Source organism: Sorex fumeus, unplaced genomic scaffold, assembly GCF_029834395.1.
Source record: "Sorex fumeus unplaced genomic scaffold, SorFum_2.1 ptg000047l, whole genome shotgun sequence".
Lineage (NCBI taxonomy): Eukaryota > Metazoa > Chordata > Mammalia > Eulipotyphla > Soricidae > Sorex > Sorex fumeus.
The window spans coordinates 28,114,030-28,140,666 of record NW_026606104.1 but is presented as its reverse complement, the minus strand read 5'-3'; the positions used below and the strand labels follow the sequence as shown (position 1 = coordinate 28,140,666).

At 37.4% G+C, this 26,637-nt stretch overlaps 1 protein-coding gene across 1 annotated transcript in view; it reads right to left on the bottom strand.

Annotated features, from left to right (window-relative positions):
• The window catches only part of LRRIQ3 (leucine rich repeats and IQ motif containing 3), an 86,794-nt gene that overhangs the window by 45,740 nt on the left and 14,417 nt on the right, over positions 1 to 26,637 (bottom strand). The window contains exons 4-6 of the mRNA XM_056122904.1: positions 26,572 to 26,588; positions 20,689 to 20,698; positions 15,367 to 15,491 (exon numbers count right to left, since the gene is read on the bottom strand). Of these exons, the coding sequence (XP_055978879.1) occupies positions 15,367 to 15,491; positions 20,689 to 20,698; positions 26,572 to 26,588 (152 nt within the window). The remainder of the gene's footprint in view (positions 1 to 15,366; positions 15,492 to 20,688; positions 20,699 to 26,571; positions 26,589 to 26,637) is intronic.

Here is a 26,637-nt window from a genome sequence, read left to right as displayed (position 1 = left end):
TGATTGTCAAATTACCTTGAGTTTGCAAGTTACTTAGAGGTATATTATTCCATCTGCCCATATAACTTCTCTGTCATTTTCAAATTACTCTTTGTTTTTGTGTGTCTGCATGTGTGTACACTTTCATTGGCCAAAATTTTAGACGAGCAATTTAGAATTTAGATGTCTTTTTTAAAAAACACATGATCCTGCAGGTTTCATTATTATTTTTATTTCCAGTGGTTAGCCTCAAGACAAGTTGTTCCTATGTTAAGAGGAGGAGGGTGCAAGAGTATGTAGGGTAGGAACTATTGAGGTTATTTTTGGTGAGGCCTATTTTGTATACATTATAACTATTCTTTGAGGTTCCAGATGTAATAGATGTTGGTACATTTTACCTAAGGAGTGGATTAAAGACATATAGAGTGCTTTCTCTATTTGCTTTCTTAGTTGTTCTGCTTTGGGTTTCGATGGGATCAAGGGATCAGACCTTCAGTGATTTTCCACTCTCCCTTTTCCCAGTTCTTTTATTGGGCTGACAGCACTGGCCTTCTTGACAACTCCCTGAATACTGTCTCCATGTGTGACACCTCTGCTTGGATCTCATCAGCATCCCTTCTAAATTAGTTCATATTATTCGTTGAAAAGTTAGGGTGCTTCAGCCTCATCCTTGTGCTAGAGAATTTTCTTTATTTTTTTCTTAATTTTTTCTAAGTGAATCACCGTGAGGTATAGTTATAGACTTACAAACTTTGGTGCTTATGTTTCAGTCATACAATGATTGAATACCCATCCCTCTACCAGTGCCCATTTTCCACCACCAATGGTCTCAGCATCCCTCTCACCACCCCCACCCTATCCCCTCCACCCCACCCCGCCTCTGTGGCAGGGCATTCCCTTTTGTTCTCTCTCTTCTTTTGGGTGTTTTGTTTTACTATAGAGGTATTAAGTGGCCATCATGTTCAGTCTATAGTCTACTTTCAGCCTGCATCTTCCATCCTGAGCTGATCTTTACTTGAAATTTTCACTTTAATTTTCACTTGTGTCACTAGATGTATTGCGCTTTCCTGTAGTGCTGTCCTCCCATTGTTCATCGATTTGTTCGAGCGAGCACCAGTAACATCTCCATTGTGAGACTCGTTGTCACTGTTTTTGGCATACACCATGGGGAGCTTGCCAGGCTCTGCTGTGTGGGCGGGATACTCTCAGTAGCTTGCTGTGCTCTCCAAGAGGGACGAAGGAATCGAACCCGGGTCAGCTGTGTGCAAGGCAAATGCCCTACCTGCTGTGCTATCGCTCCAGGCCCTTTGTCACTAGATAAGCACCTATATGGTGTTGCAGAACTAAATTCCTTCCCTCCCTTCCACCCTTCCTCCCTCCCTCCTTTCCTCCCTTCTTTCTTTTCTTCCTTCCTTCTTCCCTCCCTCCTTTCTTGTGTACAAAGTATGAACTCCAGCCCCTGGTTCATCTTCCTGGCTTCATTCAAACTTCTTTCTTAGAAGTATAATACTCATGTCATAAATTAATGCCCTTAGCTATAATTAGAAGATTTAGAATGAATTTTATTGAATATATGACTTTCAGATAAGTTTTGTAATCACATGATATTAGACATGAGAATTATAATCAAAGTGTAAGAATGTTTATTTGTAGAAAACATACTCAATTTAAGTACATTTTACTCTAAAATTATAGCCATGCCTAACTCTATTATTGTAGGATAACACTCTTTTGTCCTTCCTCAGGTAGCTTAGGTTTATCAGGTCACACCCATCTAAGGACACTGAACTTGTTTTGTAAGCAACGTCCTTTCTGTGTGGACACAGGAAGACAGTTAATATTATGCTTTGTAACTTGGGAGTTGATTGACTCCGAATAATACTTACTCCTAGGCATCTGATTTCTTGACTCAGTTGCCCTTAGTTCCTAGCACCCCAAAAGCAGGGTCTCGACGAGGGACTGAATGGACCCAGGGCAAGCTGTGAGCTACCCTGGCATCGAAATGGGCCAGGCCAAAGAGCCACGATACTCAACTAGAGTTGAGGGTATGATCATGGACAAATGCTGTCATGATACTAAAATAAGTAACGACGGGACTAGGACCTGCTGGAGCTAGGAAGATTAACCTGGCCTGAGGACTGCAGAATGTATAGTGAGATGTTCTCAGGAAGAACCAAACTAAGTTTGTATCTCTTACTGTGCTCATACAGAATGACATTGCTAGAAATATTAGAAGTAGATTTATTGCAACTATTTAAGTAGATTAATAACCGAGGCAAGAACACACCCTTGTTGGGATCCCACCCTTAAGCGGATCTCCTAGTAATCTGGAGTAATCTCTGTAGATGAGATTTTATCCTTGAGTTAATCTCCTGGAGGAGTGGTTTTATCTCTTTTTTTTGATTTGTCGATGTTCAACCCACCTTTGTGTCACCGCCTTATGCGACTGCTAAATAAACTAAGGCTGTAAGCTCGGGGAGAGGGGAGTCAGAGTGAGAGGGGCTCAAGCTTGAGAGAAAGAACAGCCATCCTGATCCAGGCACACACATGGCTCAAGAGCACTGAACGCAGGCAGTGAAAAAGAGCCATCCAGTGAGACCGTGAACACATAACCTTCGGTGTGATAAGATTTTACATATTATGATTGCAGGAGATATAAAATATGGCAATATGTTTATAAAATTATTAAATAAATTTCACATGAAAACATTTCTAATATTACTGTAACTATCATTATGTAGTTTTATTTTTCAAACATATCAAAAAAGATACTCTTATGCTGGTTTAATCAAGATCAGATTTTATGGGGCTCCTTTATACACTAAAAATTATGAGACTTCAAGAAAGCTTTCTATGCATTTTATATCTTTCAATATTTACCATGCTAGAAAACTATAAGATGTTTAAAGCATTTATTTTAATGAAATAATAAATCACTTCTATTTAAAAGTCATATAATTTTATAAACAAGAACTATATTTCTCAAGATATGTCGTGAAAAGAATAGGATTATTTTATATTTTAAAAATCCTCTTTAAATCTGTATATTTTAATTAATCTTAGCATACACTCAATATTTTATAAATAAAATAAATAGACACTGAAAAATATCAATGGTATATGTTGAGGACAGAGATATTAATTTTTTTTTACCATTTTTGATCAGGCATTTCAATGCACCATAATGGCCCCTGTATTACAGTTTGAGAACCACTATTGTATGAAATAGCTACAGCAATAAACCCCAGATTATAGGAATATCAAAGAAACATATCATCATCAAATAATTGCACATAAAAGTCACAGAAAATATACAAGTACACAGTGAAGAACTACTAAATATTCAAAGAAACTTGCACTCATATTTCTTAAATATCAGACAGAAAATAAAATGGAAAATGTCAACAACAGAACATCTCACATTATCAATAATTCAAAAAACATGCACAAAAATATAACATCATTAATTTATACAGGGATAATATTAAAATAATTATTACAAACTAAGAAAATATGAAATCATAATTAGTTTGTTCTAAGAATGTAAACAGTTTAAACAGTTCAAATAAGTTTAAACAGTTTAAAATAAGTTTAAAATATACTGATTTAACTAATTATCGGAATATATTAATAAAAAATAAGAGACTCAATAGAGTATGAAAGTATTTAACAAATCAGTACTTGCACTTTATATTTAAGAGCACACACAAAAATAAAAAAGAAAATGACAAAAGAAAGTCATAAGGAAGTTAAGTGTGAAATATAAAAAATATTTGCTTTACTAATATTAAATCTGATATAAATTATATACACATACTTCTTAGTTAAAATTAATAATCAAAATATGGCCCAAGAAGAAAGAAAAATAATATATGCAATGTGAGTTAAGAAGAAGAACTAGTAGTTTAGAGGCAGGGCTAACTAAAGGAATATATAGCAAGTTTAGTTAATTTCCAGAGAAGTACAGAATGAAGACTTGGTAATGCCAGAAAACCAGTCTTAAGAAAGAGTGGCATAAGGGTCTAAAACTGGAAAATAACACAGACTAGAATAATTTAAAACATAAATGTGAGCCAGTTTTCTTCTTGAAATAAAATTGAGTTTTCCCTCCAGTCAGTTTCCAAAATAAATGTGATTACCAAAGAGAGAAAAGTTGAAAGACACTAAGTGGATACTAAATCATTACACATATACATACATAAATATATACACAAGTATTCTGTATGAATAGCTGAATCAGTGCTATGATCCTTTAAAAAATTAATTTTCAATAAGGGCAAAGTTGAATCATTTCTGAATGAATTTAACAAAAATAAAATGTCATTAAATTTTATCAAATGACTCTTAGGGAAAGAAGAAAGTATAGTAGTATATTACTCTTGGGAGAAAACTCGAATATTTTTGAACTAACAGATTTGACCTTTGTAAATATGTTACGAAATGCCAAAGAAATTATCTGAATTTATAAAAATGTCCCGTTTAAGTTTTTTCTGACTTTTTTCTGTGTCTTATATAAATACTTAATTTTCCTTCTTTGATTTCAAAACAACGTGTTGTATAGGACTATGAGTACTTCTATCCTTCGGACTTTCCCATATTTGTTGTGTTAACAAGCGATATTGTCTGCTTAATTATCTCATTTTTTCCCCAGCGGTGCTAGAGTGTTGTGGGTCATCCTTGGAATCACAGGGCCCAAAGAGCACTGTGACATTCTCAGGTCGAGCACTAAATTGCCCTATTATTCAGATCAAGAATCACTAAGAGTAGGCCTTGGATCCTCTGAGTATCAGTGAAAAACCCCAAACCCAAACAAGCACTGTACCACTGTCTTTCCATTGTTCATCCATTTGCTCCAGCGGGCCTCATAATGTCTCCATTGTGAGACTTGTTGTTACTGTGTTTGACATATCGAATACGTCACAGGGAGCTTGCCAGGCGTTGCCGTGCAGGCAAGATAGGCGAGATACTCTCGGTAGCTTGCCAGGCTCTCCGAAGGGGCGAAGGACTCGAACCTGGCTCTGCCAGGCTGGCTGCGCCCAAGGCAAACGCCTTACTGCTGTGCTATCACTCCAGTTTTCACCAACTATAACTATAATTGTTAAAATCATATTGTTAAGGATGACAACAAAAAATAGGTTTTTGGGGGAAAGAGGGAACAGAAGAGAAAGTTTAAGATTTTAAAAAGATAAATTGCGGCCCCAAACAACTGAAAAAAAAAAAAAACTCAGATATGATTCAATTTCTTGTTTCTGGTTACAAAATGTGATTTTTTTCCCTGCAAGCCATGATTGGTACAGTATCTGGTAACATCTGCTTAGAAAACAACAAAATGCACTTTCGTTTGAACAGTTTAGTAGCCCTAAAAATAATCTCTCTCATTTTAGTCACATAAGTATGCAATAAACTTTATGGACATTTAATTTAAAAAAATACACTTACCAGAGAAAATATACAGGTGGCAAAGGAACATATATTTTCAAATGATTTTTAATAATTTTTAAAAATATATTTAAAACTGAGTTACTAAGATAAAAAAAATGGCTAATGATTAATATCATCAATGTAAAACACTTCTTAAGAAAATTGTATTTGAGAAGTTTATTCTATCTTATTTTATAAAAATTACATTTAACTTGAAATGTTTACTTTTCAATCAGTATTAGTTATGACTTCTTGAAAGAAGTCAAAATCCAAAGAAAATATTCTGTAATACAAAAAAAGTATCTATTCTAAAGAAAATCTTTCAATAGATTACACTAGTTCCAGGTACTACAAAAAAAGTTTTCAAGGAGTATAAGATGTAAACATCCAATGTATTAGAAATGATTCTTAAAGGCATTTTCAGAGTAATTATACTAAATTGTTCTATTATTTTTTCTTTTGTTGCTAACCCAATCTCTTGTATATGTATGCTCACCAGAATATTAATCAGGATAGAGGATGTGAAATCCCAAACTTTAAAGTGGTAAAAGTAAAATTATTAGTTCTAGAAGTGGAGCAGTTAGACAAGAGCCACAAAAACTCACACAAACAAAAAAACACAGACACATTACTGTTCACAACCTTAGATACTTTCCTAATTCCATATGATTAAAACAGCTTAAGAAAATAAGGGTTTTTTTTTTCTGTTTGTTTGTTTGTTTGTTTTTATGGAGCAGGAGCAATAGCACAGTGGGTAGGGCGTTTGCCTTGCACATGGCCAACCCGTGTTCAGTTCCCAGCATCCCATATGGTTCCCTGAGCACCACCAGGAGTGGTTCTTGGGTGCGTGAGCTAGAAGTGACCCCTGTGCATCACCGGGTGTGACCCAAAAAGCAAAAAAAAAAAAAAAAAAAAATTTTTTTTTTAAATAGCAGTAGGAGTGCTGCTATTTATTCAGCCACTGATTAGCTGATTGAATTGTGCATGAACTCCACCTTACTTTTTTTTACTTTTTTTATAATTTTATTTATTGAATCACTGTGAGAGCAGTTACAAAGCTTTTGGGTCTAAATCTCGGTCATATAATGAAACACCCGTACCTTCACCAGTGCCCAATCTCCACCACCAAAATCCCCAGTATACCCCCATCCCACACCCTCCCCCTACCTGTGGGGCAGATGATTTCCACATTACTCTCTCTCTACTTTGATCACACTCAATATTTCGACACCAGACCCACCATTATTATTTGAGATTTTACCTCAACACTCAGATCTGTTGAAAAGGCAACAATAGACAATTGTGTTCTATTGCTGGTTATGAATAATATATGATATCACGTGGCTGCAGTAGGGCCATGTGGTTTTGAAATTCCGAAATTTTAACACTTAAATCTGGAGGGATTTCTGCCAAAAGCCACTGGGTTTCGAGATCTGCTCCTGAGTCTCTGGGATCATGGCCGTTGAGCAACTTGATGAGGAGCCAGAGAGGCCCTTCGTGGGCGATAACTTGGAGTCTCATTGGGGTGGAAAGGATAGGTCCGGCTCCCCCCATCCCCGCCCCATCCCGTGAGGCCCAACAAGTTTCATCACTGCGGGCCCAAGTCTGACTGTCCAATGGCCTCTAGAAGATGACGGCCATCAAGCCCCCAAGAGGGAGCAGGCGGAGGGACAACACCGTTTCCTCTCTGGGGTAACCCAGCGACAGTAACGTACTGTGGGGTCCGGATGCATTTCTGCCAAAAGCCACTGGGTTTTGAGATTTGTTTCTGAGTCTCTGGGATCATGGCTGTTAAGCAGCTTGATCAGGAGCCAGAGAGGCCATTCGTGGGCGATGACTTGGGGTCTTGTTGGGGTGGGGAGGACAAGCCCGGCTCCACCCCCATCCCGTGAGGCCCTGTGTGTCTCCTCACTGGGGGCCCAAATGTGACTATCCAGTAGCCTCAGAAGGATGGCGGCCACTGGGCCACCAGGGGGAACAGGCCAAGGCACGAAACCTATTCCCACCTGGGTTGGCCCAGCACTGCAGAGACCGGACACATTTCTACCTAAAGCCACTGGGTTCCGAGATTCGTTTCTGAGTCTCTGGGATCATGGCCATTAAGCAGTTCAATCAGGAACCAAAGAGGCCTTGCCTCCAATTATATAGCTGAGCCGGAGGTGGTTTGTGGGTGTGTTTCCCACATACCTAACTTTTGGCCGTTTACTTTCTTGTATAACTTTGCCCCAAGCTTTTGGGGTCTGGCCAAAGGCACAGTAGCAATTTTGGGGTATCTGGAAGTCTGAAGGCACCATGAGGCTGCTGTTGCACTCGCCTCACAGGTACAGATTGACCTGCTGGCGGCACCATACCCCCAAAAAGAATGTTTTAGAACTGAAGAGATAGTATAGTGTATAGTGGGCATGTTCTCAACCCCGCTTGATCTAGGCACCATATATTGTTTCCCGAGTCTGGTCAGGAGTGATCCCTGAAAACAGATCCAGGAGAGATCCCTGAGCAAAGATCTAGGAGTAAATCCTGAGCACAGCTGCTGGGTTTGCCCAACCAAATTAAAGTGGCATACATAAATCTGGGAGCTGGGTTTTATAGTCTCTGGGTCTTGGCCGTTGATGGGATTACCTGGTACCGGGGGGGGGGGGGGTTGGGGGAGTGGGCAGTTGGTGGGTGTAACACCTACATACTGGAAGATGGGGCATCTGGGTGAAAGAGGCCCAGTCCCAATCCGAGCAGGCTTGGAGAGCTACGCCCCGGGTCCCACACACCTGGGTTCCTCTGCCGGTTCCTTCATGCGTGAGGCTAGTCCGAACGTTGTGGAGAGTGATCTTAAGCATGGCTGTGGCTGGAACAGGAGCTCTTCAGCTGCCAGAGCTCTGCTCGGGGTAGGGGTGGAAACTCAATCCACCCTCCTCCAAGGGGCCCTGGTGAGGACAGCCAGGTGGGGAGGCAGAAGACGGGGGCAGGAGACAGGGTCCCTTGGAGGAGTGTGGGTTGAGTTTCCCTCCCTACCCTGAGCAGAACCCTGGCAGCTGAAGACCTCCGGTTCCAGCCATAGCCACGCTCAAGCCACGCTCGTCCACATGTTCGGACGAGCCTCACACATGACGGAACCGGTAAAGGAACCCAGGTGTGTGGGACCTGGGGCATAGCTCTCCAAGCCTGCTCAGATTGGGACTGGGGCCTCCTCCACCCAGATGCCCCATCTTCCAGTATGTAGGCGTTACACCCACCAACTGCCCCCAGTGCCGTGTAATCCCATCAACGGCCAAAACCCAGAGATTATAAAACCCAGCTCCCGGAAGCGACATCTTACTATCTAGTTCTTACTCTGGAGAACCTGGCAGGCTACCAAGAGTACCCTGCCCACAAGGCAGAGTCTGGCAAACTCCCCACAGTGTACTCAATATGCCAAAAACCAGTAACAATGATGGGTCTCATTCTCCTGATGCTGAAAGAGCCTTGAATGTGGCACTTTCTAAAATCTCAGGGCTAGGATGAAGGAGACATTACTGGTGCCTGCTCGAGGCAATCGATGAATAACAGGATGACAGTGATACATAAATCCAGTCTCACACATATCACCAAATTACTCACTTTTCTCCATCAATGTCGCTAAAGGTTCCACCTCATTCTATTCGTCCTCTCCCCACTCATAAACTTAGATTTTTGAACTAGCTCAACTATCTGTTTCTGATCCTTTACTGTATAACTTTAATTCCTTCAGGAGCGAGATAATTCTGTATACACCCCTTTTCTTCTAATTTCACTAAGCATGATATTCTCTAGTTCTAGCAATGTAGATACAAATCACTTGGTTTAATCCTTTATTATAGCTACATAGTATTTCATTTGTATAAATATATCATAACTTCATCATTCATCTGTTTTTGAACATTTGGTAATTTTCCCCCTATCTCTTGGCTATTATATATGTTCTGCAATAAACATAAGTGTATACTATTTTTGAGTTTGTATGTTTTCTTTGTTTTTGGTTGGTTATTTGCATATATAAATGGGAAAAAAATGTGTATTGACTTTTTTCATCATGTACTTTGTTGTACTAGTTTTTTCCAAGAGGCTTTTGGAGATATGTTTCAAATTTTTAGTATTATTACACTATCTTCAAATAATGATAGTTAATTTTCTTGTAGGTTTTTTGGAGACAAGTCACACTGGTGGTGCTCAGGGCTTACTCCTGATTCTTAGCTCAGAGATCACTCCTATCAGTGCTCAGAGGGCAATGTGGATTGCTAGGGATTGAACCAATTGGTTGCATGCAAGGAAAGCACTCTACCTGCTGTACTATTGCTCCAGCTCAGATGTTAGGTTAATTTCTTTTGGTTGCCTTTGATTTCTTCCTTTCACCTGATTGTTGCAATTTTTTCAATAGTTCAAAACAATGTAAATCATATTTACAACTAATAGTTATAAAAACAAACATCCTTTCATTGTGCTTGATCCAGAGAAAAACATTTTTTCACTACTGAGCATCTTGTTTTTATATATAGAAGTCTGTAGCAATGTAGCACTGTCCTCCCATTGTTCATCGATTTTCTCGAGTGGGCAACTAGTAACGTCTCCATTGTGAGACTTGTTGTTACTGTGCTTGGCATATCGAATATGCCACAGGTAAGCCTGTGTGGGCGGAATATTCTCGGTAGCTTGTCAGGCTCTCTGAGAGGGGTGGAGCAATCAAACTCGGTTGGCTGCATGCAAGGCAAACGTCCTACCTGCTATGCTATCGCTCTGACCCAGAAGTCTAAAAAAAAAAAAAAAGAAGAAGAAGTCCAGTATTCTTTGTGGGGCTGAGGCTGGGTAGGTAAAACAGATGTATTCAGCTACTTTTCTTTCCCCTGAGAATCTTTATATCATTCTCTTAAATCAAAAATTCTCTTAAATCAAAAATTGTTCAAGAAAGTGTGGCCCTGGATCTCCTGAGCACATCTTTGGAACTACCTCTCCTCAAAATTCTATGATAGAACCAAGCTTAACACCTATTACTGAGAAAATAAAATCACTCAACAAAATTGGGATAGTAGCAACATACTTCAAGTTAGAAACTGCCACTTATGATATACCCTGCTACAAACATCAGTGATCATCATGCCTCCTGAATCCCCAAACATGCCTCACTCCTTAGACTGAAAAAGTTCTCAGCTTTTCTTTCCACCAATTCTTCCCTCTTCTCTTTCTAGAATTCCTATGGTCCACAGGTTGTTACTTTTGCTATTGTTCATCAACTAACTTAAATTTTATTCAATCCTTTAAAATATCTTTCAACTAACTCTTCTTTACTGATAATGCCATATGCTTATCTTTGAGGTCACTTGACTTGATTTTTGACTTCTTCCATTCTGATTAATACTGCTACTGTATTCTTTGGTTCCTCGTTTCTGTTTAAATGAGTTCTTTAAGTTTTCCCATTAATCTTTCTTTGAGATTACTGAATTTCTTTTCCAGTGGTGATCTTAGTTCATAAAATATTGAGAGGATTATGCTCTGAAGTCGTCCTCTTTCCATGTGAAAAAGTTCTCACACACCTGAAGACTTTCCTGGGCTTCTGCTGACATCTGTTCATGTGGCTGAACTTCTTATCCCACCCCCCTTTTTCATATTTCTTTGTGGGATAAAAGGGTAGAATTACAAACTTCAAGTACTCTGTGAAATGAATCAGTGCTGTTCAGAGTCCAGCAAGCAGCGGGGGGCGGGGGGTGGTGTTCTCATTTCCCAATACCAAATTCAGGACTGCTCTCAACTACAGCCTGATGAATGGGGCTCACCTCCAGAATGACTCCTTATCTACCAGTCCTCTAGGAGAGCATTATCCACTTGCTTTCTCAGAAAATGGCTGCCCCCAGTCATGGTTTGGAGATGACTACATACATAAAATGTGTGTACTGCCAGTTCCTAGGCTTTTGCTCACATGGTGGATGCAGGTACAAAACTGAGCCTTTTGGGACTCTTTTTACCAGGTGGCCTCCAGCTCAGGCTAAAGATTAAGTGACCACTTTGGGGAAGCTTCCATTTGGTTCTGAGTTAGTAATGCCTGTGTGATTTTCTTGTAACTGTAACTTGAAGAACAGGTCCTGTCAGCATTGAGTAGAAACTATATGTGCGTCAGGATAGGGCAAGATGGTAAGCCTTTGGGGGCAGACCCTGGATGTCACCCATGCTGAATGATGCAAAGGCTGAGATCCTGCTGGCAGTGTTCTTCTCTAGAACAACTGCTCCTAGCCTGGGGTCTACTGATCATATCACCCTTTGTTGGTTTTAAGAGTCCTGAGACCCTATGATTTATGAGATGACATCCAACATAAAAATCAATCCTGTGAAATCTAATCATTCAGCAGCTATCTATTTCATGGGGAGGAGTGGGAATGGTTGCGGGGGGGCGGGGGGAAGGTGTAAGGAGTCGTGCAAAATCAGCTCAGGACTGGAGTGTTCGGGGCAGACTAAGTTTGTAATACTATTGGGAGAGGCTCATCTCTGGAAATGCAGTTCCCTGCTTATGCCAGGAGTGGCATAAGTATTGTGCTGGAACCTGATTCCATTTTTGACATAGTGACTGTTGTTATCACACTTAATCACTTAATCACTTAACTTCCCGTTAGTCCTCAATTTGCTCGAGCGGGCGCCAGTAACGTCTCCATTTGTCCCTGTCACGTGCTAGCGTAGCCCAATGGCATCTGCTCGCTCCGGGAACATGAAGGGCCTCAAACCGATTGTTCATGATCTTGACGAAGAAGTCTGACCATCTGGTAGGTGGGCAGCCACGCGGTCTTTTGACATCCCGTGGAATCCAGTCGGTAACAGCTCTAGTCCAGCGGTCATCTTTAAATCTCATTACGTGACCAGCCCATCTGATTTTCGACACCTTGGCAAACGAGACAGCGTCCCTGATTCTTGATCGTCGATGGATGTTGGAACTCCAGATTCTTTCTCTCATTTGAGTGAAACGTGATATTCCAAGCATAGCTCTTTCAGTTCCTCTTTGGGAGACCTGTTTCTCATCCTGTCTGCGTAGGGCCCAGGTCTCTGAGGCATATGTTAATGCAGGAAGAACAGTGGAATCAAAGAGATGTGCCCGGAGCTGGAGGTTCTTCGTCCTCTTAGCTATTTCTTCGATGTTCTTGAAGGCGTTCCAAGCCGCTCTCTTCCTCCTGCGCTGTTGTTATAAAAAATAATATTCTGTAGGTTCTTACTGCTCAGCTCTTCCTGAATATACTTGGCATTTTCTGTATATACAAACTTGCCTTGCAGAACATGTGGAATCTTTTTCAATCCCTTCTTTTCACCCTTCCCCCATGGCCCCCAGCACTCCTTAACTTTGAAGGTCCACAGTTTTGTCTTCCTTGTGTTAAGTCTCCCTCAGGTGATAGCTGTTCCCTCCAGTGAAGTTTCTAGTGAGAGCCCTTAGGGGATGCTGTGCTCCACTCAGTTGTTATGCTTCTTTGTGTTGATGCCACAGGCACTCTCATGGAACTGTTTGTTTTCGGCCCTCTTGGCCCCAGCACCCACAGAAGATGATTTTCAATGATACACTTGTGTTTGTATGAAACTTGTATCCTATTAAAATGCAATGTTTCTTCATTATAAAATATAGAATGACATCTGGCACAGTGTTAGATGAAACAGTAAAGACAGAATAGCTGAATGAGTAAAATGATATGACACCTGATCAAAGCAAAGAGGGAGTGTTATTTCTAATTACTGAGAGGGATATATAGATGAGATAAGATTGCTGTATGTTGGTAATGGTTAAAGCTGGTGTAAGAATTTTTGTTTTATTCTATGTTGAATGCAATATTTAAAGCTTTAAAAACTCTAAATAGAGTACTCAGAGGCTTTTAAAACCCTTTAAAAATATGAAAGAAGAAACTGCGGAGTCAAAAGATGTGAAGTTTATGGACTGTCACTTCTGTGACTGGTGGAAATTAACTATCTCCTCTGCACATTAATCACCCTATTTATTATTATTTATATAAATTTGACATAAAAATGGCATTAATAATTTTTCTGGGGCCAGAAAGACAATACACTGGGTAAAGTGCTTGTCTTGCATGTGACTGGCCCAGGTTTGATACCCTGGGCCCCTTTATGGTAACCTTAGCTTTGCCAGGAGTAATCCCTGAGCACAGGGCCAAGAGTAAGACCTGAGTATAGCCAGCTGAGACTCCCAGACAAAAAATAAAACCAAACAAAATTCAAAATCTCCACTTTAAATTGTGGTGAAAAGCAAATTACATTCCACATGCAAAATAACTAGCACAATACCTGGTACATAGTAGGCATGTAATAAATGTAATTTCTATTTCCATTATGTCTTCAAAACTGAATTATTAGCACAATACACTGAATAAATATTGCTACAATTGCTCGAGCGGGCCCAGTAACATCTCCATTGGAGACTTTGTTGTTACTGTGTTTGGCATATCGAATACTCTCGGGTAGCTTGCCAGGCTCTCCGAGAGGGGCAGAGGAATCGAACTCGGGTCGGCCATGTTGGCCGCTTGTAAGGCGAACACCCTACCTGCTGTGCTATCGCTCCAGCCCATTGCTACAATAAGAATTGACTATTTTTAATAAACTATTTCTATTGTCTGACTAAAAATTTTATACTACCATCAATAATTAGGACATTAAAACAAACCATATATGCAATAAATGATAAAATAATGAGGTATCTGTCGTTAATGCAACACAAAAATTATATTTGTAGTATTTATATGATTTCCCTTATTTAAGAAAAGTTTTCTGTAAAATTTTAAAATATAGTGGAAGACCCACACAAAGGGAAGGCTGGATCTTCAGCATTTGACCCCGGAACTGCCGTCCCCGTCAGGTACCACCCCTAATCTGTTGATCTAACATTTAAACTCAGGTGTGCGGACCAGTGGTAGACTCTTCACTCTCTCCCAACCTGAAGTCCAGTCCCCCCACAAAGGGAAGTCTGTACACTCATTTCACTCCCAGAAATACCCCTCACAGAATACCTTTAAAATCTCTAATCCCAGAAATTAATGAGTTGGAAGCCCAAAAAACAATCTGAAAAATCAATGAAACCAAGAGCTGTTTTTTTCAGGAAAATAAACAAGATCAATAAACCAATAGCGAGATTTACAAATAGAGAGAGAAAGAATCTTAATAAACAGAATCAGAAATGAAAGCAGGAACATCACAACAGAAACCACAGAAATTCAAAGGATCATCAGAGATTACTTTGAGAATCTTCTTGCTATGAAACAAGAAAACCTCAAAAAATGGATAAATTCCTGACCTCCTATAATCTCCTAAGGCTGACCCAAGAAGATTTGAAATACCTCAACAGAACTATCACTATCAATGAAAATAAAATATCAATCAAAGGTTTCAGGTTTCCCGTAAAACAAAAGCCCTGGCACAGATGGATTCACCAGTGAATTCTTGCACACCCTGAAAGAGGATCTACTCTCAATTCAGTTCAAGCTTTTTCAGGAAACTGAAGAAACAGAAACACTTCCAAACAGTTTCTATGAGACAAAAATCACCTTGATATAAAAATCAGACAAAGGCATGGGGGGGGGAGGGAGAGGGAGACAGAGAGAGAGGGAGAAGGAAAAAGAAGGAGAGTGAGAGCGAGAGAGAGGGAGAGAGAGAGAGAGAGAGAGAGAGAGAGAGAGAGAGAGAGAGAGAGAGAGAGAGAAAGTTCTTGCTACTGCTACCTAGGTAGGTTGAGGGTGGTGGTTGCAGGAGGGAAATGGGGAATATTGATGGTGGGAAATGTACACTGGTGGAAGGAGGGATAGGTGTTGACATTGTGTGACTGAAACCCTGTCATGAAAGTTTTGTAACTGTATCTCACAGTAATTTAAGAAAAAATAACGTTAAAAAATGTGGAAGGTACTTAAAAGAGATTGAAGTGATTCTTAATAATACTACATAAATTCTCAATATAGAATTTTAAAAAGATTTCTAAAAAGTTAGACATACTTACACGTTTCCAACGTAAATATTTTCCTTGTATATTTGTTTCAGACTGAACAAAGAGTTGATTATCATATCCTTTGTGTATGCAAATCCATTTTGCTTTATAATCAGTCATACATTTATGCTTTCTTTTATTCAGAAACGAACTAAATATTAAAAAGCAGTAAACTGTCATTTAGGTTTTTGCCCCCAAAAGTATGAAATGACACCAGTTCATTAATATCATTAAAACATGGTAAATTTAATAATATATGGACTTTTACATTATTACTAGAAAAGATTAGGCAATAATGTTTGCTCATCAGTATCCTTCAGGGGATGAAGTACTTATAGCAGTATATATTACAAGAATGAATTCTTTAATTTTTCCTATCCAACCCTAAGAGAGTCCTACAGTGAGTAGGGCATTTGCCTTGCATGCGGCCAACACAGGTTCAATTCCTCTATCCCTCTCAGAGAGCCAGGCAAGCTACCAAGAGTATTCCGCCTGCACAGCAGAGCCTGGCAAGTTCCTCCTGGCATATTCAATATGCCAAAAACAGTAACAAGTCGTCTCACAATAGAGACGTTACTGGTGCCCACTCCAGCAAATCGATGAACAATAGAAGGACAGTGCTAAAGCGCTTTCTCTCCAACAAAAATAGTTTTTATATCTTTTTAGGAAAATTAATTTCTATCAGCACTGTCATTGGAAATATTTATTGAAAATATGTGATGCAATTTTTAATTTTCAATTAGTTATACTAAAAATTAACTGATTATTAATTATATTTTTGTTAAATTAATCATTCAATATTACTTGCTAAATGTCATCAATAAATTAATATCACAATTAATAGTAAAATACTAAATATTTCCCCTCTAAATAAGAAAATATGATAAGATGTTTTATCTCACTTAATCAATTTAACATTATACTGGAAGTAGGATGCTTTAAAGAGATCTAAAAACAAATATTACTTTTGAAGATAGATAATGATATTATAAATATAAAAAATAATTCCATAATATAGTAGCACTATGATCAAGAACCATAATTCTCAGTATTAATGAATAAGAATATATGATCCTATACATAAATGCAGAAAGAGTATTAGATAAAATTCTATAGGAGAGCCCAAATAGTGCTGAGGAGACTTTTGGTCCACACACTGTTATGCTTGGCCAACAGTACTGGATTATTCAGTGCTCAGACCAGTGATGCAGTCATACTAGATGTGTATTCTTGACCAACGAGCCATCTCCCTGAGCACTGTATCCAGTCTTCAGATAAATGTTTTTTTGTGAGACTAAGTAAACTCATCCTATATGATGGGAACGTTTTATCAAAACTCAATAAAACTCATTCTGGATGATAAGTAGCACAATAAAATTGAATTAAAATTTTAAGGAACCAGATATAACATTTGCTGTTACAATTATTATTATAGCAGAAGTAATACAAAACTACCCAAAGAAAGAAATGCTTCAACTTCTTAGATTTTTTTTGTGATTTATATCTGTTTATGTCATCATTAAAATATTTTCATTGATGATACACAAATTAGTGTAAAATGTAGTAAAAAAATAAAGCTTATAATGATTTAAATAATACAAAATTAAATAGTTCTTTTCCATGTTTCCCGTTTAATTTTAGTATAACAGATACACTAATAAAGTAGTTCAATCTTGCCTCACCATACTAAGAGAGACTGTCAATTACTGACTCTCATAATTGATGCATCTCAGCACAAGAGAAAAGAAAGACACAAAAACAAAGGGTTGCAATTACCATTAAAGCACTTGAAGCAGAAGAAATTATTCTGTCACTTCCAAACATAACAAAATCATAGTCGAAAAAACAGATTTATCTTAAAAATGAATCTGGTTAGGTAATAATCTCTAGTGGTTACCCAACTGCCAAAAACAAACAATGAATATTTCAGGAGAAATGAATTTTTGTGAAAATAAGCAGTATGTCTCTGTAATGGAAAGTCCCAATACCAGAAGTTCACAACCTAATAAATAGAGATTGGTGATACAGAAATTAAATGTTAAATAAACAGCATATATAACAATAAGGCAGAAATGCTTTTCAGGAAATTATAATGTTTAAATCACTGAAAAAAAATCACTAGGATCGACAGCAAGAAAACATTACAATGTTGTGCAATGTTGTGATATCTTCTTGGAGTACTGGTGCCTTACTACGAATTTTCTCTAAGTTTACAGTGCAATAATATATCTATACAAGTTTTCTTTTAATTATTACATAATATAGCTCTCTACACATAAGGGGTTTTTCTGCTTTTTTTTTGGTTTTTTTTTGCAGGGGAGGGTGTTTGTGTTATACCCATCACTGTTCCTGAAAGTGCCTGGGGGAACCATATGTGATCCTACTTATTGACCCAAGTTTTTTTTTTTTTTTGCTTTTTTTGGGGCACACCCGGCAATACTTAGGGGTTACTCCTGGCTCATGCACTCAGGAATTACATCTGGCGGTGCTCGGGGGACCATATGGGATGCTGGGAATCGAACCTGGATCGGCCATGTTGGCTACGTGTAAGCCCTACCCACTGTGCTATTGCTCCAGCCCCGACCCAAGTTTGACTGTGTTCAAGGCAAGCACCTTAAACTCTGTTCTCTCTCCAGCCCTCACTTGATTTATTTTTCATCTGTATGTGTCTTTATATATTTAGGAGGTTTTTGTAAACAGAATAAAGGCACTTTTGTTTTACACCGTTTGTAAACAGGTAGCCTTGTACTACTGATGATCAAAGTGATTACTGATATTTTGCATTAGGATGTACACATTTCTTACTAGTTTTCTATTTGTTGTTCTTGTTCTTGGTTCCATTTCTTCCATTATCTTTTTTCTCATTTTTTTCATATTAATTTCTTGTCATATATTTCTGTTTTCTTTCCTTTCTTAGAAAATTGGTTAAACATTCTCTAAAATTTATTTAATGGTTTCCCTTGAGTTATGTATGTATATTTACAGTTAACTAGAATATAAATTCAAATAACAGTTTATTTCTTAATAAGTTAAGGTAATTAGCACTGTCCTCCCATTGTTCATCAGTTTGCTTGAGTGGACCCAGTAACGTCTCCCTTGTGAAACTTGTTGTTACTGTGTTTGGCATATCAAATACGTCACGGGTAGCTTGCCAGGCTTTGCCATGCAGGCAAGATACTCTGGGTAGCTTGCCAGGCTCTCTGAGAGGGGCATTAAGGTAATTAATTAAATTAATTACTTCATATAAGGTAATTTTATTACTTTATAATAGCAAAAATCCTAATTCTCCTTCCATAAGCATACATTAGTGTATATATGCAAATAGGCATTATATATTTGATAGATACTATTATATTCAATAAACTATTATTAGACTAATTATAAAAGAAAAGTAAACTTTAAAAAATTTACCATCACTTATTTCTAACCCCATTTCCTTTCTTTCTGTATGCAGATAAACATTTCTTAAATATTCCACTTTTTCTAAAACATTTTTATATTTCTTGAAACCTGGATCTATACAGGGCTGGAGCAATAGCAGGTGTTGGATCAATAGCACAGCAGGTAGGACATTTGCCTTGCATGTGGCCAAACTGGGTTCGATTCCTCCGTCCCTCTTGGTCTAGAGCCCGGCAAGCTGTCAAGAGTATCCCGCCCATATGGCAAAGCCTGGCAAGCTCCCCGTGACGTATTCAATATGCCAACGTCATAATGGAGACGTTACTGGTGCCCGCTCGAGGAAATCAATGAACAACTGAACAACAGTGGTACAGTGTTCTCATTTTGAAGGATAATCATTATACAGCATTTGGTACATTTTTTCCTATTAACACTTTGAATATTTCCCTCCACTCTATTCTTGAGTGTATAGTTTCTTAGATTCAAATGTAATTTATCTTTATTTCTATTGGAATGTGTTTTTATGTATAGCACTTCTCTTCCTTTAGATTTTCTTGTAATTTGAATATGAGATTCTCAAGTGTGATTTTAAGAAGTTATCTTGCTTGGTGGTCTCTGAATTCTCACATCTGTAATTCAGTGTCTGACACTAACGTGAATATTCTTTATTTTATTTTGTCAGATATCTCTTTTGATCCTTTTTCACCTTCAGTTTTCTACTATATGCACATTGCATCATTTATAGTTGTTCATAGTTCTTCTATATTCTTTTTTGAGTTTTCTAAGAGCTAAATCTTAGAGATTCATTCTTTAGCCATGTCTAGTCAAAAGTATGTATTACAAAATTACATTCACAAAATGCTGGACAATTTTTTTGCTGTGTGAAATTTTGCCCAGTAATCTACTACTTCTCATTACTAAAGACAAGAAGAGGGCAAACTCAATAGTAGTTTTCATTTAATTGTGGAGAGAGTAAACAGAGTTATTGTATCCTCTCTAAAGCACTCTCATTCAACTTTATAAAAAAATATTACTTCTCAAGTATATTGAGTTACACTTTTTAATGAGTTATTCAGATACACATATTCCTCAAAGCTTCAGATTTAATATTATCTCTTCCTCAAAGTATTATCTAACCTTCCATGAACACATCTAGATATCAGTGACATTTATAATCCAGAACATCAAAATGAAATATTCCTTTGTAGTAGGACTTTATGACTTCAACCGATATTTTCTGAAATAAGTAGAAAATACCAACATTTTTAAAATTATATATCTTTAAATGATAGTTGTTTCTGGTACAGCAATACAAGTTTACTTGAAAGAGTTAGTAAGGTATTCAGTTGTTCCCCACAAAAGACTGCAGACATGTCATCCTTAAGAAAATTGACAGGATAGCTTGAACAATCAGGACATGTGCTGAGTCCTCTTATTACTATTGCACATCCTGAATCTTTGACAGATGTGTTCCTTTTTGCCAATGTGTATCGACCAGACCCAGATATACTGGAATGAAGTCTCTCCTGTTCCCTCCGCCATTATTCTATCACAGGGTCTTACTTACTTACTTTACTTTCCTCCCATTGTTCATCGATTTGCTCGAGTGGGCCCAGAAACATTGTGAGACTTGTTATTGTGTTTGGCATATCAAATACTTCACGGGTAGCTTGCCAGGCTTTGCTGTGTGGGCAAGATACTCTCGGCAGCTTGCCAGGCTTTTCAAGAGGGGCGGAGGAATCAAACTTGGGTCGGCCATGTTGGCTGCATGCAAGGCAAATGCCCCACCCACTGTGCTATCGCTCCAGCCCATCACAGGGTCTAATATGAGGAAAAGAAAATGACAATTTTTTTTCAAATTGTACTCTATGTTGAAGCCCACTCATTTTGGAAGGAAATGATTATATAAAATATCTTGTTTCAAATATTACTTTTTTTTTGCTTTTTTTTTTGCGGGGGGGGGGGGGAGTCACAACAGGATTGCACTGGCTCTGCACTCAGGAATTACCCCTGGCGGTGCTCAGGGGAACATATCGGATGCTGAGAATTGAATCTGGGTTGGCTCCGTGCAAGGCAAATGCCCTATCTGCTATGCTATCACTCCAGCCCCTCTAATATTACTTTTTAAAATTGGAAAGCTTGTTTTAAAAAAACTAACAAGAACTCTATTTTTATTCAGTTTTTATGGAATCAAAACATTTTTTAATGTATTAGTACAATTACAATTATTCTGTATAAACTTGAAATAAAATGAGGAAATGATTCAGTCTACTCTTGACAACTTAAGTGTAGTCATTATCCCACTTTGTGAGATAAACATAAGAATATATTTGATATATTTTATTGGTAATGAATTATTAAATATATTAACAAATCATAAGATTTCTAGACAACTTAGGAATATTTTAACAAAGATAAAATTTGTTCAATTTTACCTTTAAAATCGCTGGAGCGATAGCACACCAGGTAGGGTGTTTGCCTTGCAACCGGCCAACCCCAGTTCGATTCCACATCCCTCTCAGAGAGTCCGGCAAGCTACCAAGAGTATCCCACCCGCATGGCAGAACCTAGCAAGCTCCCCGTGACGTATTCGATATGCAAAAAACAGTAACAAGTCTCACAATGGAGACGTTACTGGTGCCCACTTGAGCAAATCAATGAACAATGGGAGGACAGTGCTACAGTGCATTGCTAACTTTGACTAGCAAATAGTAGAAACAGCATATCTATTTTCCAAGATAACATTAAACTAAGTTGAATTAATTTTAAACCTAGGAATTTAAAAAAATATTGATTAATTATGAGTCAGTGACACCCACTGTACCTCACCCACTATATGCAACAAAATATTATTTTGAATGATCTATAACTGGCAAATTCCCCATGGTCAATTTTTTGAGTATTTGACATAAATTTTGTTAATGCTTTGTTAAAGTTTGACATAAAGTTTTGTTAATACTATCTCTAATATTCTAATTTTAGGTAGGGATTTATATAATCTTCCTTATTCACTGGTCATTGTTGAGCAAATTGTCCATTCAGAATTGTATATACTATAGCAAAAAAGGACTTTTCATCATCCAATTCCAAAATGAGATCTCAGAACTTATTACATATAGGCTTCAAAATATATACAGCATAGGCAATTATCATGAAATAATAGATATATCACAGAAAAGAGGACTAAAATGCTCTTTTATGACAGATTCTTATTAAGTATATTATAAACTCAGGAAATCACTAAAGGTTGATTATAAACCCTCTGAGAGTAATAGTAACTCTTAATATCACACAAAACTATGAGCAGAGTTTTGTGACATATTTCACTTCTAAAATGTATTACTTAGATGGGGCTGGAGGGATAGCGCAGCAGGCAGGGCGTTTGCCTTGCACGCGGCCGACCTGGGTTCAATTCCCATTTGGTCCCCTGTGCATGGCCTGGAGTAATTCCTGAATGCAGAACCAGGAGTAACCCCTGTGCAAAACCGGGTGTGACCCCAAAAAGCAAAAAAAAAAAAAATGAATAAAAATAAAATGTATTACTTAGATTTTTTCTTGTTATACTTATATTAAATATTTACCAATTTCTTCTTTTTGTATTTTACTTTTCTTAAATATGTGTTACATTATATTTATGAAATAATGAGAGCACCTCATGTAACTTCTATATTAATAAATATAGATGCAGATTTGTATTAAAGGTAAGGTAAAGGCCCTCCCGTTGATCGTCGATTTGCTCGAGCGGGCCCAGTAACGTCTCCATTGGAGACTTTGTTGTTACTGTGTTTGGCATATTGAATGCGTCATGGGGAGTTTGCCAGGCCCTGCCGTGCGGGCAAGATACTCTCGGTAGCTTGCAGGGCTCTCTGAGAGGGGCGGAGGAATCGAACTCAGGTCGGCCATGTTGGCCGCTTGTAAAGCGAACACCCTACCGCTGTGCTATCACTCCAGCCCTCAGATTTGTATTAGCAAACATAAAATAAAATAAATAAATAAATAAATAAGGCCCTCCTGTTGATCATCGATTTGCTCGAGTGGGTCCAGTAACATCTCCATTGGAGACTTTGTTGTTACTGTGTCTGGCATATCGAATACGTCATGGGGAGCTTGCCAGGCTCTGCCGTGCGGGCGAGATACTCTCAGGAGCTTGCCGGGCTCTCCAAGAGGGGCGGAAGAATCGAACTCGGGTCGTCCATGTTGGCTGCGTGCAAGGCAAATGCCCTACTGCTGTGCTATTGCTCTAGCCCAATTTTAAATATAGAAAACAGTTCAAATAGAAATAATGTTAATAAAATTATTTTATTTTATAAAGTAATATAATGTGAGTTTATAATTACATCACATTTTCTATTACGCAACTAAAAATTATAATTACTTTATAATGAGAACAGTGACTTTGAATATTTTCTTCATTATTAAATATTTAGGACCTAAGAATTACCAAGTACTAAGGAGCACACAAAGAATTTCTGGAACAGATAAACTGAAAGTTATACCTTACCAATACCATTAATTAATCAGGGAAAACTGAGATAATTTCATAACTGCTACATGAAAAAATTCATACAGGTGTATCACTTTTCCAAGATCCTATCTTAACAAATGGTGTCAGAGTAACGAATGTATTTTCTTTAACTGCGGTCATTAAGATGTAGAATTAAAAATAAGAATATAATGTATTCTTTTATAACTCAGGCAAGTTATTTAATGATTTTTTTGTAGGATTAAATGAGGTAGATTACATAAAATTTTGTAGATTATGCCAAACCAAAATCTGGATACATATGTATGCTAAATCTAACCCTCTTCCTCTTTTGGATAATACCCAAAAAATCAGAGTTGTTGATCTAGATAGATTGCACTGTAAATAGAGTACTTTCCTTGAATCTTAATTTTATTTATTTATTTAAAAGGTAGTAGTGCACAGACCTTACTCCAGGCTCTGAGATTGGCAATCACTCCTGGCAGTGCTCAGGAGAAGAACAGATGATGCCAGGGAATGAAACTGGGTTGGCCACATGCACAACAAGAGCTCTGATAGCTGTACTATCTCTTAAGTATCTAATATGCTAGTCTTAACAAAACTAATATTTTACTTTCAAGTGCATCAAAGTAACAAAAGCAACTTCCTCAGAAAAAAACTCAAAATAAGGTTACAACTTTATCTCAGTGGTTTCAATGGGTTTTAACCCTTAAAGGCATATTTAAAAAATTAATTATCTGTAATAGTTTTGTTCTTAACATATAAAAATAGTTACTGAAATTAGTTTCTGAAGATAAATTATATGCTAATCAATAATTTTTTAAATTAATATGTATAATAAAGATTCATATGTATAATATGTCGGTGATTGAACCCAGGTTGGCAGCATGTAAGTCAAAGGCTCTAATTATTGTGCAATCGCTCTGACCCATGGCATCTACTTTTTTTTTAAAAAAAAATATAACAAGAAGCTTAAACTGATTTAACCACTAAAAGAATAGTCAAGGGTTAGGGTTGAATTCTAATTATCTAAGCTTTCAATGTAATTACTTCAAGACATTTATTCATGTAAGTCAATATATCCCTCGGATTGCTTACACCAGTTTGTCTTATTTCTTTTATGAAGATAGTCAAAATAATTCTATTAATAATATACTTCCCTTCTATTAGAAAATATGAATATGACTATATGGTGGGCTGGAGCGATAGCACAGCGGTAGGGCGTTTGCCTTACAAGTGGCCAACATGGCCGACCCAAGTTCGATTCCTCCGCCCCTCTCTGAGAGCCGGGCAAGCTACCGAGAGTATCTCGCCCGTACAGCAGAGCCTGGAAAGCTACCCGTGATGTATTTGATATGCCAAACACAGTAACAACAAGTCTCATGATGGAGATGTTACTGGGCCTGCTCGACTAAATCAATGAACAACGGGAGCACCGTGACCGTGACCGTGATATGGTGAGGCAATCTACATCATTTAGCATATAATGAGAAATAGATGTAGAGAGGACAAGATAAATTCTTATGGAACATAGTTCTGTGGATTTTATTTGTACAATTTTCTATTTCTCATAGCATCTCAGTGAAAAATATTTGTAAAGGGTGGTTATTGGAATTACTGCATACTTCCTGAAATATGAATAATTCCTTATTTGTGTATTCATTCTTACATAATTAAGAAATATTTTATAATTAAGGATATAGAAATATGAGAGTATGTTACCCAAGAGGTTTTTAATTTACGAAAAGTGGAAAAAGTTAAAAACGGTGGCAATTATAACCCTTATAACCTATACTTTATTGCATAAACTTAGATCAATTTCTTTAATCAACTTTAATCATTTCTGACTTTGTGAAAAACCAAGCTAAAACTGAATTTTCTTAAGTATGACTAAATATCCTGATCAATATTCTTGCCAAAAATCATGAAAATATTATGAGTAAAATAAATGCATTGATGTGTGAGAGTATACCAAGTACATACATGTATATATGCACACACATATGCATACATATATTAGAATCTAAATACAAATTAAGCAGCAATTCAAAGAGTAGCTCTCAAGCAACACCCACAATCCAAAACCCAAAACCCAAAACAAAGTACTCAATAAGGCACCTTAATATACTGCCCTTAAATGTATACTTCCTATTTTTCATTCTTTTACTTTTTCATACAAGTCATAGTCTAATCACATTCCTTCTCTATTGCCTCAATACCTGCCCTTAAGTATATGTAGGTGTTAACCTGATAATGCTTCATTCTAAGAATAATTTAAAGTGGCAACTATAACAGATTCTAAATATAGGCAGTACATTATATTTCAAGGTTATATATAGTCTCGCAAGCAGTTTAAATGAAAAATTTCAAATAAGGTATAAAATATTTAAATCTGAAGAGATAGTTCTCATGGTTTGAAATAGAAACATTAGAATATCACTAGGCTGTGGTGATCCACAGGCACCTCTGAAAGCAGCCTTGCTTATATTTTACAGTTTTCCTAAAAATTACTTCATATAGATGAAACCGTAAGCACCTTTTTGATTTTAACTTTAACAGTCTCTTCACTTATTGATAAATTCATCAATAAATGAATTGATGAATATTCAGTAATTCTTTCTTTACACACATCAAGCAACTCTGTTATATGCTAAAGTAACAGTACATATGGAAATATAGATTATTAAGCAAGATACTGAAAAAGAGCTGGTAGATGCTTATGACAACTCAAGTATATCAGATATACACATATGTAAGCCACAGTTTTTCCCTAAACAAACAAAAAATATTGGAAAATTTTAAGTTGATAAATAAAATTAGGTTTATATTGTGAAAGATTACTCTGAATATGTGTTATATGTAATTAATTAGTGAGAATGAAAATCAAAGAAAGACAGTTCTCCTGGAGTCAAATAATGTAGAGAATAATAATAATAATAATTTTAGCACTGTCCTCCCATTGTTTATCGACTTGCTCGAGCAGGCACCAGTAACATCTCACAAAAAATTGTGAGACTTATAAAAGTGGGCTGGAGAGAGAGCATAAGGGTAAGGTTCCTGCCTTGCACATAACCAACCCACATTCAATCCCTGGCATCCATATGGTCCCATATGGAATCACAGTCATGAGTGATTCCTGAGTGCAGAGCCAGAAGTAAACCCCGAGCATAGCCAGGTGTGGCCCCCAAACCAATAACAGTAACTGATAACAATAATAATAAATTGTGTTTAAATAAAAGCAGCTAGCAAGAATATTTTCCAGGTGCTATGTGCTTTTCACATGATCAACTTAAAATATTAGAGGCACAAAAAATAGAAAAGCATTGAATACTATTAAAAAAAAATGGGCTGGAGCGATAGCACAGCAGGTAGGGCCTTGCATGCAGCCAACAGGGCC